General features: G+C 52.3%; 1 protein-coding gene and 1 non-coding gene across 6 annotated transcripts; one reads left to right on the top strand and one right to left on the bottom strand.

Annotated features, from left to right (window-relative positions):
* Positions 1-5,206: 5,206 nt before the first annotated feature.
* TRNASTOP-UCA (transfer RNA opal suppressor (anticodon UCA)) lies at positions 5,207-5,293 on the top strand. Its single transcript has one exon. It is a non-coding gene; the product is annotated as a tRNA-Sec (tRNA).
* Positions 5,294-8,687: 3,394 nt separating this feature from the next.
* FOSB (FosB proto-oncogene, AP-1 transcription factor subunit) lies at positions 8,688-15,870 on the bottom strand. 5 transcript variants are annotated; one of them, XM_077980394.1, is made up of 5 exons: positions 15,154-15,870; positions 12,919-13,239; positions 12,567-12,674; positions 11,135-11,301; positions 8,688-11,005 (listed from the first exon to the last, which is right to left on the bottom strand). In XM_077980394.1, exons 1-5 carry the CDS (start codon positions 15,277-15,279, stop codon positions 10,840-10,842), a joined length of 888 nt encoding a protein of 295 aa, XP_077836520.1. In that variant the 5' UTR covers positions 15,280-15,870; the 3' UTR covers positions 8,688-10,839. The 5 variants fall into 5 exon arrangements, with proteins under 5 accessions (XP_077836520.1, XP_077836521.1, XP_014979764.1 ...); XM_077980395.1 differs by having other exon boundaries at positions 11,146-11,301; XM_015124278.3 differs by having other exon boundaries at positions 8,688-11,301.
* Between the last annotated feature and the right edge of the window lie 3,010 nt (positions 15,871-18,880).

Here is an 18,880-nt window from a genome sequence, read left to right as displayed (position 1 = left end):
TGGGCAACAGGGCAAGACTCCATTAAAATAAAATAAAAAAATCTCAACTGGGAAAGGAGGAAGCAAAGGGACCCATGGGGAGACTGGAAGGAGACTGAGGTCTAAAGATCCACAGACCTGGGTTTGAATCCTGGCTCCACTACCCCTTTGTTGTGTGACCTTCAGCATATGACTTCACCTCTCAAAGCCTCAGTTTCCTCAGATGTAAAACTCATTAGGCCGGGCACGATGGCTCACATCTGCAGTCCCAGCACTTTGGAAGGCCGAGGAGGGAGGATCACTTAAGGCCAGGAGTTCGAGACAAGTTTGGGCAACATAGCAAGACCTCATCTCTACAAAAAAATTAAATAAGAAAAAAAGAGGCCAGGCGCAGTGGCTCACACCTGTAATCCCAGCACTTTGGGAGGCCAAGGAGGGGGGATCACCTGAGGTCAGGAGTTCAAGACAAGCCTGGCCAACATGGTGAAACCCCATCTCTGCTAAAAACACAAAAATCAGCTGGGTTTGGTGGTGGGCGCCTGTAATCCTAGCTACTCGGAAGGCTGAGGCAGGAGAGTCGCGTGAACTCGGGAGGTGGAGGTTCTAGTGAGCTGAGATTGTGCCACTGCACTCCAGACAGGGCGACAGAGCAAGACTCCATTTCAAAAGGAAAAAAAAGAAAAAGAAAAAGAAGAAAACTGTCAACCATGACTATACCTACATGTAAAGCCCTTGGCATGGGGCCTGGCGTATAATAATAAATGCACAGTAAACAGTTATACTATTGTTTCCCAAACCTCAGTCATTCCCCATATGACCTTCATCATCTTTCTACTACTTATTCTGCTATTTATCTAATATTTTTCTTGAAAATTGTTTTAGGCCGGGCGCAGTGGCTCAAGCCTGTAATCCCAGCACTTTGGGAGGCCGAGACGGGTGGATCACGAGGTCAGGAGATCGAGACCATCCTGGCTAACACGGTGAAACCCCGTCTCTACTAAAAAAAAAAAATACAAAAAACTAGCCGGGCGAGGTGGCGGACGCCTGTAGTCCCAGCTACTCGGGAGGCTGAGGCAGGAGAATGGCATGGACCCGGGAGGTGGAGCTTGCAGTGAGCTGAGATCCGGCCACTGCACTCCAGCCTGGGCGACAGAGTGAGACTCTGTCTCAAAAAAAAAAAAAAAAAAAAAAAAAAAGAGGCCGGGCGCGGTGGCTCAAGCCTGTAATCCCAGCACTTTGGGAGGCCGAGACGGGTGGATCACGAGGTCAGGAGATCGAGACCATCCTGGTGAACACAGTGAAACCCCGTCTCTACTAAAACTACAAAAAACTAGCTGGGCGAGGTGGCGGGCGCCTGTAGTCCCAGCTACTCGGGAGGCTGAGGCAGGAGAATGGCGTGAACCCGGGAGGCGGAGCTTGCAGTGAGCTGAGATCAGGCCACTGCACTCCAGCCTGGGCGACAGAGCGAGACTCCGTCTCAAAAAAAAAAAAAAGAAAAAGAAAAAAGAAAATTGTTTTAATATTTAATAATATAATAATAAATGTATTTCAAGAAGAAAACTTACTTTGCCACCAGAAACCAGTATTGCTTGACAGAAATAGAAGATAATAGTAAAAATAAACACAAAAATATTGACATTTAAAATGTTTGTGCAGCCAGGCGCAGTGGCTCATGCCTGTAATGTCAGCACTTTGGGAGGCCAAGGCAGGCGGATCACCTGAGGTCGGGAGTTTGAGACCAGCCTGACCAACATGGAGAAACCACGTCTCTACTAAAAATACAAAATTAGCCGGGCGTGGTGGCACACGCCTGTAATCCCAGCTGCTCGGGAGGCTGAGGCAGGAGAATCGCTTGAACCTGGTAGGCAGAAGTTGCGGTGAGCCAAGGTCACGCCACTGCACTCTAGCCTGGGCAACAAGAGTGAAACTCCATCTCAAAAAAAAAAAAAGAAAAACTCACTTGTTTGTCATGACACATGTCACATATTAGGAGATAGATAATAGTGTTCCAAGGAGTCCTTACAGCCTCAGAAATTGTATACAGAAGTGCCTAGCAGTAACTATCTAATTAAAACAAAGAGGGTTCAGGGGACATATCTTGAATCAGGATTTGCCAAGCAGAGGCAATCCTTTTTTTTTTTTTTTGGAGACAGAGTCTCAGTCTGTTGCCCAGGCTTGTCTCGAACTCCTGAGCTCAAGCTATCCACTCTTCTCAGCCTCCCAAAGTGCTGCGATTACAGATGTGAACCATGGTGCCTGTCCAAAACTTTCTAAAGATGCTCTTAGTTAATACTTCCCATAAGACAAAATGCTTATTTATCTATCACAAAGAGTGGTGGAAGAGGGTCTGATTGAGAATTTGGGTCCAGTTATGACTAAAGCCTCGAAGCTCAAAACAGATCGAAGATTCAAACAGCCTTTACTGGCCAGGTACTGTGGCTCACGCCTGTTATCTCAGCACTTTGGGAGGCTGAGGCAGGTGGATCACCTGAGGTCAGGAGTTCAAGATCAGCCTGGTGAATATGGTGAAACCCCATCTCTCCTAAAAAAAACAAAAAACAAAAATTAGCCAGGTGTGGGGGCAAGTGCCTGTAATCCCTGCCAAAAAAAAAAAAGAGAAAGAAACTATATATATATATATATATATAGTCTCATTCTGTCGACCAGGCTGGAGTGCAGTGGCACAATCTTGGCTCACTGCAACCTCAGCCTCCTGGGTTCAAGCGATTCTCCTGCCTTAGCCTCCTGAATAGCTGGGATCACAGGCGTGAGCCACCATGCCTGGCTAATTTTTGTATTTTTAGTAGAGATGGGGATTTACCATGTTTGCCAGCTGGTCTGGAACTTCTAATCTCCTGTGATTCACCCATCTCAGCCTCCCAAAGTCCTGTGATTACAGGTGTGAGCCACCGCACCTGGCAGAAACAGCCTTTACTGAGCTCCTCCCAGTTGCCTCATCCAGTGTCAGACTTTTATATCATGATTTCTCTGGTGAGATCCGTTGTACTAGTCTGGTTACACAAATGAGAAAACAGGCTCAAAGAAGGATAGTGAGGCCAGGTGCTGTGGCTCAAGCATGAAATTCCAGCACTTTCGTAGCCCAAGGCAGAAGCATGGCTTGAGGCCAGAAGCAGGAGTTCGAGGCCAGTCTGGGTAACAAAGTGAGGCCCCTGTTTCTACAAAAAAAAAAAAAAAAAAATTAAAATTAGCTGGACGTGGTGGCATATGCCTGTCATCCCAGGGAGGCTGAGGCAAGAGGATCACTTGAGCTCGGGAGGTCGAGGCTGCAGTGAGCTGTTTTCACGCCACTGCATTCCAGCCTGGGTGACAAAGTAAGATCCTGTCTGGAAGAAGAAGGAAAAAAAGACAGTGATAATATTCTTTTATTCATTCCACAAACATTTACTGAACATCTGCTATGTTCTCAAGCACTTTTCAGGCACTAGAGATACAGCAATGATCAAAAATAAAATGCAAAGTCTGATGGCGCTGATATTCTACAGAAGCAGACAGACAATAAGCAAATAGACACAGAAAATGGCAGGTGGTGATCAGAGTGATGGGGAAATGTCTATCAGGGTAAGGGGATAGAGTGACAGAGCTCGCTGTTTTTTGATTTTTATTTTATTTATTTATTTATTTATTTATTTATTTATTTATTATTATTTGGAGACGGAGTTTTGCTCTTTTCACCAAGGCTGGAGTAGGATATGCTGGAGTACAATGGCACCATCTCAGCTCACTGCAACCTCCGCCTCCAGAGTTCAAGCGATTCTCCTGCCTCAAACTCCCGAGTAGCTGGGATTACAGGCATGAGTCACTATACCTCGCTAATTTTTGTATCATTAGTGGAGACAGGGTTTTCACCATGTTGGCCAGGCTGCTCTCGAACTCCTGATTTCAGGTGATCCACCCACCTCGGCATCCCAAAGTGCTGGGACTACAGGCGTGAGCCACTGAGCCCATCCACTCGCTATTTTAAACTGGGTGGTCAGGGAAGGCCTCACTGAGTGCTGGTCACTCAGTGAGTTTTTGGTATTTGATATTTGATCAGATAACAGAGTGAAGGGAGGCGATGAGCCACGGAAATATGTGAGGAGGAGATCCAGGCTAGGGGATCAGCAAGCACAAAGTCCCTGCGGAGGTAGCATGATCCATGTGTGCAGCAAGACCTCTGTATGGCCAAAGCCAATAATATAAGGGAAGAGCAGTATGTGAGACAGGATAAGAGTGGCCAAAGGGGTTGGATTACACAGGGATTTGTAAAGCAGGGTGAGAACTTTGACTTTTACTCTGAAATGGAAGTCATGGGAGAGTTCAATGCCGGAGAATGGTATTGTCAAAGAATCACTGACTCAGAATATTGAATAATTTTTCGTGATGAGTACACTAAAAGTCCAGATTTCACCACGACGCAATCAACATATGCATGTAGGAATCGGCACCTGTACCTCCTAAATACGTAAAAATTTAAGAAAAAAGAATCACCTTTTTTGTAATAAAAATTGTAACACAAGTTCGATTTCCCTAAGTGGATGGGCCGTTTTAACCGGGATATGGTACTATCCGTTTCTCAGTCTGTCTCAGTTTCCCCAACCATAAAACGCAAGTGCAAAATTGGTTATGTCTAGTGTTTAAACTCAATCGGGACAGGATGTCTGTAGTCACCAGCACCGAGACAGTCCCTGGGACTCAGTACACGCTCAATAAACGTTTGAATGAACGCGGAGCTCCATCGGCCTACGCAATTCCATAAAAGAACAGCAGGTGTCGCACCAGCCCGGTAGCCGCCTGCTCAGAGCCTTTGGGGCCAGGGTGAATCAGACTCTAACAGGAACCCACTCACCACTCCTCCGCAGAAGGAGAATTCGGAATTTTCCGAGAAGGCGCTTCTGAATGCCGAATCCTGAATCTCTCCTCTTAAAAAGCTGACTTTTCATTTTGGTAAAAGGGGGTCCTGGGCCCTTTAACAGCTTGCCAGGTGCTCAGGCGCTGCTTCCCAGAATGCGTGGCGCTATGTAAATGAGACGGTTTTGTGAGCGAGGATGATTCATACTATACGAAGTGAAGGCAACATTTTACAAGGACATCGTTCGTGATAAGTGAGTGGAGAGAATGTATAGCCCTTGAAGTCGACCATCTCACAGCTGCCCAAAGGACGCGACCATAACTCTAAAAGGTAAGCCTTTGCGATCCTTATATAGCTGCGCGGGAGCGTTATTATTTCGCCCGGATGATCCTCAGTGGTCTGGGGTGCAGGCTTCAAACCTGTAGCTGTCTAGCGACAGAGTGGTTCAATTCCACCTTTCGGGCGACAGCCACGAACAGAGCGCGTTAACTTTTCTTTACCGAACCGGACCTTATTTTGCTGGCGCCCGGGAGGCGCTCCTCCAGCCTGCACCTGGAGAGGTCGCTGCGGCCCTCCGCATTGCAAACTATTTTCTCTGCCACTCCGATCTCTGACTGTCGTTACTTATTTCCCCCTCCAGTGTGTCAAAAACCACTCCAAAAGATGGAGAAAAACTCATCTACACAGTTCTGGGATATTGGCAGTTTGGAAATTATCCTAGATCTCTCCCCTTCCATTGCTTACTCATTCAGTGGTTTGCTCACTCATGTATTTAATCACGCATGCACTGATTAATCAGTCAAATATTTGCTCATTTGCTCTTCTGTCATTCACTCATCAAACAAGCATTTGCTCAGGACGCAGCGGTGGTGACAGCCCTGGCCTTGGTCTCCTGATGCACTCAGCCCAGTGGGGGAGACAAACATTAAGCCATCATGTAATTACACATTTAATTAACAACTGCAAAGGGGATAACGGCTGCAAAGGAAACAGAACAGTGAGGCCCTCTCATAAGGAGAGCTGAGCTGGTAGGGTGTCTCGGGAACATTAGGGCAGACACTTGAAGGATGAGAAGGGGGAGTATTATGGGATATCGAGGGATCAGGGTGACCCCAATAAAGATGATGAGGGTAATGATAATTGCACCGTCACTCTGCAGTTAGCGCCGGCATGCACAAGCCTTGCAACTCCTCATAACGGCCCCCATTCTACAGATGAGGAAATGGAGGCTCAAGGAGATGAAGTCTCTTGTTCAAGGCAACCCAGCCTTTTTCCTTTCTTTCTTTTTGTTTAAATTTTACTTTAAAAACTGCTCCTTGTAGAGCAGGGTTAACTTATAGGCAGTGTCTTTTTTTTTTTTTTTTTTTTTTTTTTGAGACAGGGTCTTGCTCTGTCACCCAAAGTGGAGTGCAGCGATATGATCATAGCTCACTGCAGCCTCAAACTCCCAAGCTCAAGCAATCCTCCCACCTCAGCCTCCTGAATGGCTGAGACCACAGGTGCGTGCCACCACTCCCAGCCTCACTCAGATCACTTGGCCCATGCTATTTATTACTGCCCTGTATTTTCCTTCCCAAGCCGGCTGCTCACCAAGCCCCAGCTGTCCTCCCTCCCGAATGTCTCCTGAATCCTTCCCCTCCTCTCTGTCCCATGTCCCCAACCCTGTTCTGGGCTCCTCCTCACCCCACCCTGCAGGGTCCCTACCCCACTTCCCTCCCTGGTCTCCTGCTCAGTCTCACTCCTGTCCCTTCCAGTCACTCTCAGTCTGGAGCCAGAGGGGCCTTTCCTAAATCGCAAACCTGCCCCTGCCCCTCTCGTGTTCAAAACCTGTAATAGCTTCCCAGTGCCCTGAAGAAAAGATCTAAACTCCTTAGCCTGGTAACGTCCTTATAATACCTGCAGAAACTGGTCTGCACTAACCCCTCTCTCCACACCTGTGGCTCCAGTCCCCATGAATCTCTAAGCTTTCTCTTTTTGTTTTTTGTTTTTGTTTTTTGAGACGGAGTCTTGCTCTGTTGCCCAGGCTGGAGTGCAGTGGTGCAATCTCAGCTCACTGCAACGTCCGCCTTCCAGGTTCAAGCAATTCTCCTGCCTCAGCCTCCTGAGTAGCTGGGATCACAGGTGCCCACCACCATGCCTGGCTAATTTTTTGCTTTTTTTTTTTTTTTTTCAGTAGAGACAGGGTTTCGCCACGTTAGCCAGGCTGGTCTTGAACTCCTGGCCTCAGGTGATCCACGCTCCTCAGCCTCCCAAAGTGAAGGGATTACGGGTGTGAGCCATCGCACCCGACCCTCTAAGCATTCTCAGTGTATCAAGCCTTCTCCCCACCAACAGATCTTTGGCTGTGCTATTTTCTTGGCCTCGGTCTTTTTCTAGTTCTTTCTATACTCTATCCTCATCTAGGGCTCAGCTCAGCTGTCCCCTCCTCCAAGAAGTTTTTGCCGACTCCCAGTCCAAGCTAGGTGTCCCTGCTCTGCTTCCCTAGCCCCATGGGCTCCCCCAACCCCATCCACTTTAGGTTGTCCCTGACTGGGAACGGGTGTGTGTCCCCTAATGGACTGTGAGCTCCAGAAAGGCAGGACCCAAGGCTCAGTTCCTGTAGTGCCCCAAACTCCCAGCACAGTTGGGTAGGTGCTTAGCACATTTTTTTCGAATGAATTAATAAATGGATTCCACCATGACAACTTCCCTTGTTTGTTCATTTACCAAAGCGTCTAAGCGACCGCTGGACCCTCACCTCAATTCCCATAGGACTTGTTATGCAAATAAGAGAGGGCTTGGATTTTGCAATGGGGATGGCTCCACTCTATCCGTAAACAAAAAAAAAGGGTCATATATTTGCTTCGGTCAGTCTTGGGTTGGCCCCAGTCATGGTCATATGGAAAACAAAAGGAAACACATCTCCAGTGTAAAATAATTGTTCTTTTGTAGTTGTGGTTTGTAGAAAATCCAAGATGACTCCTCATTCCTAGCCTGAGTAGTCTTTAGCAGTTTGCTGTGTAAGTCTCTCAAGATCGTCTTTTTTTTTTTTTTCCTCAACATAGTGATATGGGTCGGGGGTCGGGAGGGGGGGTCTCACCATGTTGCCCCATGCTGGTCTCGAACTCCTGGCCTCCTACGTCGGCCTCCAAAAGAGCTGGGATTACAAGGGCAAGCCACTGTGTGCAGCCCATTAGGCTTCTTCTGTGTATAGTTTATCTCCTTAGTGGCTGTCTTTAACCCATAGAGCATACAAGCTCCATCACTAAGAGACCTCTGTGACCCCATACCTGCAGGCTCAACTTCTGACCCCTTACTTTTTTTTTTTTTTTTTTTCTTCTTTTGGCAGAGTTTTACTCTGCCACCCAGGCTGGAGTGCAGTGGTGGATCTTGGCTCACTGCAACCTCCATCTCCTAGGTTAAAGTGATTCTCCTGCCTCAACCTCCCAAGTAGCTGGGATTACAGGTGTGTGCCACCACACCAGGCTAATTTTTGTATTTTTTGTAGAGACTGGATTTCACCATCTTGGCCAGGCTGGTCTCAGACTCCTGACCTCAAGTGAGTCGCCCATCTTGGCCTCCCAAAATGCTGGGATTACAGGCGTGAGCCACCGCGACGGGCTGTGGCCCCTTACTCTTTCTAGTAGGAGGCACTGCCTGTGCGTGCAGGAAGTTCTCGTGACTGTCTTCCTTTTATCCTGCTGTAGACCCATTGACTAGAAGGAGTTCCTGCAAGGGTGTGTGTGTCTGTGTGTGTGTGTATGTGTGTATGATCTCTGTGTGTGTGTGTAGTCCTTCGACAATCTAACTTCACCCTCTCTTACTAAAAGGAAGCCAGCAAATGGATGTCAGGAGGAAATAAACACTGCAACCCGGCGAATGCGTTTTTAAGAGCTTTTTATTGGCAACAGTGCAGAACCAGGGGAGAGGGGACGGCCCATCGCCAATCTGCCCCAGCCCCCCGGGGTCAGGTGCAAAATACAAAAAGAGAACCACAAATACAGCATGGGGTCGGGGGGTCGGGGATTCATTGAATTGTGGTTGGCAGGGGGAAGCCCTGCTCACACTCTCACACTTGCACTCAGAATTGTCAAAGATACAGATTGTAAAAATCTACGATCCCTCAGGCTTACTCACAAAAAATAAAATCTCATGTCCCCAACGAACCCAGAGTCAGACGACAGCTGGAGCATGGGACAGTCAGAGAGGAGATAAGTGAAAACGGTCAGATGGACACAGGCGGGGGAGAAAAGACAGAGGGAGAGAGACCATCAGGAACAATCAGAGGGGCCGAGACGATCAGAAAAGGGTCAGCCTGAGACAGGCTGAGCCAGAGTTTCTAGAAGCAGTTTCCAATTCAACGGCTCGCTTTGAGGGCCAATGTGACCTAGGCTGAGGTTGCAGAAGCGCTCACACACCCACGCGCACGCACACACACACATCCATATATAATATATTTATTTATACATAATAGATATAACTGCCTTTCAGAAACCAGGAAAGGGATAAATAGCTACGGAATGGGTCTGGGATCAGGACGGGAGACGCGCGACAAGCGGCACGTGGAATGTTTTTCATGCAGCACGGATGGAGGGCGGCGTGGTCCACCCCCGATATTAAAAAATATAAATTTGCTTCGTAAAGAAATCCTCATGAGATGAAGCGCAGGGAACGGCAGGGTGGGAGAGCCAAAACCAGCGACGGGGCTGGGGGGACTTGGGCATGGAATCATGAGATTCCAGCCCCTTGAGTCTGGCCGTCCAAAAATATTGGGGGTTTGGGGGTACCAAAGCCTCAGCTCTGAAATCTTCTCCGGAAAAATGTCACACCCCCTCACTCCCTTCCTAGAGAGGATGTCGGGGGCCAAGGTGTGGGAGAAGTTGGCGTCCTAGGCTGGGGATGGGTCGGGGAGGCCTTAAAGAAAAAGGCCAGGGCTGAGGGTCCTGAGGAGAGAGAGAGAGGCCACGTGGATGGAGGACTGTCACCCCCTTCTCGGCTCTGTCACCCCCTTGAGTCTAACTCACTGTTGAGGGGAGGAAGAAGGGGGATGGACGGAAGGGAGACCGAGGGAAGGCTTTCGGGAGTGGGGGCATTATCCCTCTAGAGGGGTGCTGCCCCACCCAGCTGCACCCCACAATCTGGCCAACTCATTTCACAGTATAAATCACTCCAGCAGGACGGCATCACAGCACCCCCTGCTGCCTGAAAGCAGAGCGGCCCAACGAGGAAGGCCAGGAGGGCTGGCTGGCAAGGGGCAGGGTCTTGGGATAACACTGTCATGAGAAACAGGGCTGGGGGCTGATTTCGGGATGGGGAGCCTTAGGAGGCCAGAAATGCCAATCAGAGCCAGTTTTTCTGGGAGGGAGTGGCTAGACAGTGAAGGAAGGGTGTTCACATTTCAAAAGAAGTCTGGTCGGGGGATGAGATTATTCTAGGGGGGCATCGAATTCCCTTTAAGGGGGGGCTCACTTCCGCCCATAGTAAAGAGGATCTAACCCCATGGAAATGTGGGATCAATAAGCTAAAGTCAGGAGTGCAGGGGAAACCAACCTAGGCACCCCCCAAAAAAAGGGTGGGTGTGGGAGACATTGGGTGGGGGGTGGCATTTTTCCTTGTTGAGCCTCTCTGGAGAGGACTCCAGCCCACCCCACAGTCTACCTCCCACCCCCATCCCTTCATCCTCACACAGGACTGCCCGAAGGTGGGCGTCACCCCACCCCCCCTCCCCACCCATCCCCAGAGCTTGGGTTGACGTCAGGGAGCCAACAGACAGCTGGGGGTGTCCATCCCCTTCCCACCCCCTGTCCCCAAAGTCACCAGCTCTCTGGCCTCGCCGGGGCACAGAAACAAGAGGCAGGACAAAACACAAGGAATCCTCCTGTCCGATGGCAGTGGCGCAGTGGCCGCAGAGGGTCAGACGGAGGAGCCAGGGAGGCCACACGCCCACTTTGTCTCTTCCCCTCTCTCTCCTCCTCCTCCTCTTCCAAGTCTCTCTCCCTCGTGTGTTTGTTTGTTTTGTGTGTCTAAAGAGTTCACAGAGCAAGGAGGGAGGGCGAGTTCAGGGGATCGGAAGGCTGGTCACTGCCGCTGGTGCGTTGGGCGCCGGCGAACGCGGAGACCTCCGGGCAGGTGAGGACAAACGAAGAAGTGTACGAAGGGTTAACAACGGGGAAGGGGTCGCCGAGGACTTGAACTTCACTGTGTGTAAAGAGAGAAGCCGTCAGGTTGGGGGGTGCGTCTTGGCTGGTCTGGAAGGGCAGGGGCGGTGGTGGCGGGGGCGGCAGCAGCCAGCTGAAGCCATCTTCCTTAGCCGGTGCTGAGCCCGGCAAATCTCTCACCTCCGCCAGCGGGCCCGGCCCAGGCCCCTCTTCGTAGGGGATCTTGCAGCCCGGTTTGTGGGCCACCAGCACAAACTCCAGACGTTCCTTCTCCTTTTGGAGCTCGGCGATCTCCGACTCCAGCTCTGCTTTTTCTTCCTCCAACTGATCTGTCTCCTGAGGTCGGGGAGGCCAGGTCACAGAAGAGAGGGAGGAAGGAGAAAAAAGCTCGTCAGTGACCGGGAAACTCGGGTCATGGCTCCCCTGGACTTGCTGCTGGAAGGCAGCCCCAGGCTGAGAAAAAAACTCCCCCTGAGATGGAGTCCTGCTGGCCATGGGAGTTGGGGCAAGGGTCTTGCCTTCTAGGAGCCCCAGTTTTCCCCATCTGTCCAAAGGATGGTAGGGAAGGGGCCAGGTTTATGGGGAAGTCTCTGGTACACAGGAGGCACTCAGAGGTTTGTTGAATGAATGAACAATCGTTATGTGGTTGGTTTTGTTTTGTTTTTGAGACAGTCTCGCTCTGTCCCCCAGGCTGGAGTGCCATGGTGCAATCATGGCTCACTGCAGCCTGGACCTCCTGGGCTCAAGCAATCCTCCCACTACAGCCTCCAGAGTAGCTGGGACCACAGTGGTGTGCACCACCTTTCCCAGCTACTTTTTTTTTTTTTTTTTTTGTAGAGACAAGGCCTCCCTGTGTTGCCCAGGCTGGTATCAAACTCCTGGGCTAAAGCAATCCTCTTGCCTTGACCTCTCTCAAAGTGCTGGGATCACAGGCATGAGCCACTGTTATGTGTTTTTAATGTGTTTCCTTCTATTACCCCTCACTCTCTACCACCCAGGGAAGAGATCAAGCAGAGAAGGAAAGTTGACAATTCCCTTGTTCCCTCAAGGAGTGACAGCTCACCCTGCAGGCATACAGTAGGGAACTCTCAGACCAAGGAAGGACGTAGGAAGGGAGTGGGTTTTGGGGGATGCCACCAGCACCAGGAGAGCTGTGGGTGGCTAGGGCAGGAGGTGGAATAATTTCATTTCATAGACTTTCCAGAGTGTTAAGGGTAGAAGGAGCCTGGGAGATTTGATGAGGGTTTGGAGAGATGGAGAAACTGAGGCAAAATGTGTTGTTACTTGCTGAAGACCAGATGGGAGAAATGATGGGAGTGCCCCTCTCCTCAAGGGCCCCATGTGGCCCCTTGGGATGAAATGAAGGCTAGGAGAGTAGTGCATGGGGTCAGGAAATGAGGGGGGAACCAGGAGTTGATTTAAGTACATGGGGGTCTGTGTTTGTGCCCTGGGCTACCCCATCTGGCCACACCAGTAACCTAGTTCCATATGCAGAATGTCTAGTTCTCAACCCAGGACAAGGGTACAGGTGGAGAGGGGGCAAAGAATGGGGAGAGAGCTTCCCTCAGCATCCCCTCTCCCACCCCAGGGCCTGTCCTCACCGCCTGGAGTCGGTCGGTCAGCTCCCTCCGCCGGTTCCTGCATTTAGCTGCTGCTAGTTTATTTCGTTCCCGGCGCACCCTTCGCTTCTCCTCTTCCTCTGGGGTGAGCTGAATCGGGGAGATAGAGGCCATGAGATTTGGGGATACAGCACTCCTCCACCCATCCCAAACCTCTACTTCTTTCAGAACCCCCAGGAACCAAAAAACAAGCCTCCAGTCCTCGCTCGTGTAGCAAGGATCTTGGGGTTTCTGTAACACTGAGGCCTTAGTGGAGTCCCCCTCCATTCATAAGAAACTTCCTACCTCTCTTGCTTCCCCCGACCCAGGCCACGTTCTGATGCCCCTTACTCACCGTCTCTTCTCGGGGTCTCCTAGGCCGGGCTCGGGCTGGGCGGGCAGGCCCAGGCCCACTGGTGGTTCCGCTGGTGGAAGGCCCACCGCTGCCACTCGCTCCGCCACTGCTGTAGCCACTCATGCCTGGCGTGGAGTAGCTGGTTCCCGGCATGTCGTAGGGATCGACGACCGGGGGCTGGGAGGCCAGTGGCTGCCCCTGGGACTGGGCCATGGAAGAGATGAGGGTGGGTTGCACAAGCCACTGGAGGTCCTGGCTGGTTGTGATCGCGGTGACCGTGGGCACGAAGGAACCGGGCATTTCCCCGAGACCGGCGCACTCCTACGGGGTGACACATACACACACAGGCGTAGACACACAAACAAAGACACCAACACACACACACCCAACACACATAACACACACCGACCCCGTGAGTGAGCACAGGGTGAGCGAGTGTGGATGTGTGTGTCACAGGGAAAAAGCCACGACACCCACCCTTCCACTACACCGTGACGCAGTGGTTAATGAGAGGATTTCTGCTCAACTGGCTTCTACCTCCTCCTTCTTCCTCGGGGAAAGGTTGCACGGTTCCAGCGGGTGGTGAATCACACCCCGGGTTGGTGACTCTTAGGTGTGGGGGGTGGAGAGGAGGCTGGACACAGCCGGCTGACAGAACCCCCGGGACGGAGCCACAGCCACACACACAGCCACAACACCCCACCCCCACCCCAGAGGCAAGGGGAGGGAGAAGGAGAGGCCTTAGGCCAAGCCTTCCTCTACACTCACTCACACACACACACCCCTCTCCGCGAGGTCCCATGCAGGGGCGGGGGTCCCAGTCAAAAGGGTGTTTGGGGGACGGGCCTAGGAGTTTAGAACAACGTTTCAAGTTACTGTCTCTTTTCAGAGTGAGACTGACGAGTGACAGTTTAGGGTGAACGGACAGGTAGAGAAAAGTAACCACCGAGGCGCCCTTAGATTGTCGCGGAGGGGGAATGGTGCGGAACCCGAGCCCCCAAGCTTCAGCAGCGCTCATCTCCCCCCTCCCGTAAATGGACTCCTGGAACTGCTCTGAAGGCTTAACTACTCTCTCGGGGGGCGTGGTGAGGGAAGGGCTGGCTCGCCGGCCAATCAGCGTCCTGGGAACCCAGAGGGGGCGGAGCTCCTGGAGACCACCTGGCTGGTTGCCCTTCGGTTCGCGGTTCTAGTCCTGTCTTGGGACACACTGGAGGAACCGGGCATCCGGAGCAGAGGGAGTGGGAATCTGTCTGTGAGTGCCTGGAGAAGAGGGTGACAGCCACCGTATCTCTCCAAGAAACGCCGGCACACAAGCAGGCACCCCCTGCTCCTGAGAGCCCAGGGACCAGATCCCCGCAAGGGTCTCGCAGATCCATTGGGTCGCAGAGAGCCGCTCTTGTCACGACAGGGATCCCCTCGCTCTGCCTCTAGAGGCGCGGAAAAGAGACCCAGCCGCCAAGGAACCACGGGTTCCGGGGACAGAGAGGGGGAAGGAAACTGCACCCTACAAATAGGAAGGGAAAGCTGATTGGCCAAGGCGTGCGCCCCGGCGGCCAATCGAAACGCCGGGCTGCCCCCTCCCTTAGCAACGTGGCCCCGGCGTTCCAAAATAGAACGCTCCCGGGACGTCAGGGGCGGGGCGGACGAAGGGGGCGCCGCGCGCCGTGCGTGCCCCGCGTCAGACGGAGGATTCCAGCGCGTCAGCCGTTACGCACGGGTCCCCCGTTACGTCTCCGCGCAGGAGGCGGAGGCAGCGCGGCTGAGGGTTCGAGGCCCCTCTTCCCGATGGGTGGAGGGCTACCTGGCACCGAAGTGGGCGCTCCGAAGAAGGAGGAAAGGAAAAGAGACTACTGGAAGCTTCCCTGGGATTTCCCCCACCTGCCTAACTGCGCTAGCTTCAGGTCTGGAACCCGAACGGGAGGCAGTCCCGGAGCCGGCTCAAAGTTCTCAGCCCCGCTACCGCATACACGTTGCACTGAGCGGCACATTCCCCACCCCACCCCCACACGCCCCAAAGCCTACCCTCCCTGCCGCGTTCCCTCCTTGCGCTCCACGCACGCAACCAATTGCAAACATCTCCCGACTCTTTGCAGTTTGCAAAGTGCGCTGTGAGCCTTTTCCATCTCAGATCTAGGGTTCTGATACGTCTTTATGTGGGGGTTGGGGGTTATTCTTGTCACCCTTGACTTAAAAAATAAAACCTACAAAGCAGCACCCCTAATATCGAAAACTTACCTGGGAGGCGGTGGCGGTGGGTGGACTGCCGAAGGAGTCCACCGAAGACAGATATTGAGACTCGGCAGAGGGTGAGGAACTGCACCGGGAGCCGGAGTCGTAGTCTCCGGGGAAAGCTTGAAACATTTCCCTGGGCACAGGGGGGGCCCTGTGACCACGCTGAGGTCGCCGGGAAGCCAAGGCTATGGCCGGGTTGGGGAAGTAAGGTGCGAGTCCGGGGTGAGCCGTGGGAGTCCCGGGTGAGCTGAGCGAGTCCTCAAAGTACGCTGTCGGGGGAAGCTCGGGGAAGGAGCAACGTCCCGTTCCAACAATGGCAAAGTTTCTGTGCAGTCTCCCTGCGGTGCCCAGGCCCCCACAGGATGCCGCTGTACCTCCTGAAAGTTCAGGCTCCGTAGGACCCAGGGGCGAGGGAGGGGTTGCTCCCCCAGGGGCAGAAAGCGCTGTCCCGCTGTACAGAATCAGCTTCAGCTACGGTCTCCTCCACGCGTCCGGCGGGTCCCACGGGGGGAGGGGAGTAATAAAGAAGACGAAAAAAGTAAGTCGGTCCTCCAAAAGAAAATGAAGAAATATCTAGAAGAATCTTTCCAAAAACTTTCTCCCCGGAAAAAAAAAAGATTAACGAAATTTCATAACCCCCAAGAAGAACCACAATAATCAAGTTTCCAAGTCCTGGTTCCGCGTGTCCCTGCCGTGGCCGTAGCTCTGAGTCTTATGAATGAAGCACAGACCCGCCAGCCTGTATTTATATGCCCGGGACCCGCCCCCCTGCTTACGTCACCCGCCCCTCGCTGAACAAACTTCCCCAAATCTCCGGACCCGCCAAATCGAGTCCCGCACCGTCCAGCAAGAGGTCTGTTCTAGACTCGATCTGGTCACTTGCATGACCCTCGGGGCCCTGGGGGTCTCGGGGGCTGCGTTCCGGGCCCCTAGGCGGGAGGGGATCCCGGCCCCGCCTCCCCGGAGTTCCTGTGACGCAATTAGCCATATAAGGAGCTCGGCCGGCGCGGCGGAGTGTTTGTTTGGTATCCTAGCAATGACGTCAGAGGGAATCCCTCGCTCGCTCGCGCGCGCGCCCGCGCCCCGCCCGCGCCTGCGCAGTGCCACGCCGCCCCGGGGGCTGGTATTAATAGGCGCTTACACTGGCCCCGCAGGGCCCCCGCTGACCCGGGCAGGGAAGACCCCAGCCTGCAGGTCCCCCTCACCTCTGGCGCCCCCACCCACCCTGTTCTACCGCTGGTGCAGCGCCCCCGTTCGAGAAGAAGAGCAGATCTCCGAAAGGAGACCCTGATTAGTGTGGTGTGGTCACGTAGGTGGGGAAACTGAGTCCCGAGCGCGCTGTGATGCTCAGGTGAAGATGGAGGTAATGGAGGGATTCCGAGGCTCGTCCTGGTTTCTGTCCTGATTCGCTGTGCGAGCTTGGGAAATGTTTTCCCTCTCTGAGCTTTAGCTTTAGGCTTCCCGGCTGGGCAAAGGATGTGTGTCTTGGACCCGGCTGGCCTCCCAGGTCCGGCGTTGGGGAGGGATGAGGGTTTGGAGGGGATGAGAAATGAAACTTAGGGAGAAAACTCTCTTCTAATGGTGTTGGTAGCCTCTCCTCCCACCTTTTAATCCACCCGGAGTCAAAGAATGTGTAAGGGGAGGGGATATTATTATTAATTTTAATAATAATAATTAATGCCTTGTATTTGGCACTTACCAAGCACAGCTTCTGTGCTATGCCTTTCAGTACAAGATTTGTAATCCTTAAAACAGCTCTGGAAGGTTAAGAGAGAAAAATCTTCATTTTATAAAAGAAAAAAAATGATACTCAGAGAGGTTAAATGACTTGCCCAAGATACCATCACAAGAAATTCAAACTTAGAATTGGCAAACTCCAGATTTCCTACCCTTTCCATTCTTTCCATTTCTTTTCTGATTTCTGAGACCTGCCTGGTTGGATGAAACTCCTTGAAAAACCTGTGTCTGGGGTTTGTTTAAATGATAATGGCAGTATTAGTAGCTTCCACTTGTCAGGTTTTTTTTTTTTTTTTTTTTTTTTGAGACGGAGTCTTGCTCTGTTGGAGTGCAGTGGTGATCTCGGCTCGCTGCAACCTCCGCCTCACCTTAGCTTCTCGAGTAGCTGGGACTACAGGCGCGGGTACAGGCGCGGGCCACCATGCCAAGCTAATTTTTATATGTTTAATAGAGATGGGGTTTCACCATATTGGTCAAGATGGTCTTGAACTCCTGACCTCGTGATCCGCCCGCCTCGGCCTCCCAAAGTGTTGGGATTACAGGCGTGAGCCACTGCGGACAGGCTGTCAGGTCTTTCTAAGCTTTACAAACTCCCTCTTACTGCTGTTAGGGTGTACTGTTGCAATCTAGGCTCAGAGGGGTAGAGCTGACTACCTGAGAAAATCTACTTAGCAAATGGGGTTCAAGAGTCTGACGTGGCCGGGCGCGGTGGCTCAAGCCTGTACTCCCAGCACTTTGGGAGGCTGAGGCGGGCGGATCACGAGGTCAGGAGATCGAGACCATCCTGGCTAACACGGTGAAACCCCATCTCTACAAAAAAATACAAAAAACCTAGTCGGGCGAGGTGGCGGGCGCCTGTAGTCCCAGCTACTCGGGAGGCTGAGGCAGGAGAATGGCGTGAACCCGGGAGGCGGAGCTTGCAGTGAGCCGAGATCCGGCCACTGCACTCCAGCCTGGGTGACAGAGCCAGACTCTGTCTCACAAAAAAAAAAAAAAAAAAAAAAAAGAGTCTGACGTGTTTTTTTTTTTTTTTAAGACAGAGTCTCACTCTGTTGCCCAGGCTGGAGTGCGGTGGCACGATCTCGACTCACTGCAGCCTCCACCTCCCGGGTTCAAGTGATTTTCCTGCCTCAGCTTCCCGAGTAGCTGGGATTACAGGTATGTGCCGCCACACCTGGCTAATTTTTGTTTTGTTTTGTTTTGTTTTGTTTTTTGAGACAGAGTTTTGCTCTCGTTGCCCAGGCTAGAGTGCAGTGGCACGATTTCGGATCATCCCGGGTTGAAGCTATTCTCCTGCCTCAGCCTCCCAAGTAGCATGCGCCACCATGCCCAACTAGTTTTTGTATTTTTAGTAGAGACGGGGTTTCTCCGTGTTGGTCAGCCTGCTCTCACTCCCAACCTCAGGTGATCCGCCCACCTTGGCCTCCCGAAGTGCTGGGATTACAGGCATGAGCCACCGTGCCCAGACTGACTCAGGTATTTCTGATGCTACAGCCCCCAACTCTTTTTTTTTTTTTTTTTTTTTTGAGACGGAGTCTCGCTCTGTCGCCCAGGCTGGAGTGCAGTGGCGCGATCTCGGCTCACTGCAAGCTCCGCCTCCCGGGTTCACGCCATTCTCCTGCCTCAGCCTCCCGAGTAGCTGGGACTACAGGCGCCCACAACCGCGCCCGGCTAATTTTTTGTATTTTTAGTAGAGACGGGGTTTCACCGTGGTCTCGATCTCCTGACCTTGTGATCCGCCCGCCTTGGCCTCCCAAAGCGCTGGGATTACAGGCGTGAGCCACCGCGCCCGGCCTACAGCCCCCAACTCTTAAGCACCCCCTGGGAAGGCTGCCGCCAGCTATTTCACAAACCTCAGAGAGCCCAGCACTTACCCACCAGTGCACAGCCTGGCCCGGCCCTGGGTACAGAGGAAGAAGTACTTTTAAAACATTGGATTTCACAGGTTCAGAAAGGGGCAAGGCCTGTCTCAGGGCCACACAGCAAGCCTGTG

This window comes from Macaca mulatta, chromosome 19 (genome assembly GCF_049350105.2).
Source record: "Macaca mulatta isolate MMU2019108-1 chromosome 19, T2T-MMU8v2.0, whole genome shotgun sequence".
NCBI classification, from domain to species: Eukaryota; Metazoa; Chordata; class Mammalia; order Primates; family Cercopithecidae; genus Macaca; species Macaca mulatta.
The sequence above is the reverse complement of the archived record's forward strand: the minus strand, read 5'-3'. Positions and strand labels throughout refer to the sequence as shown.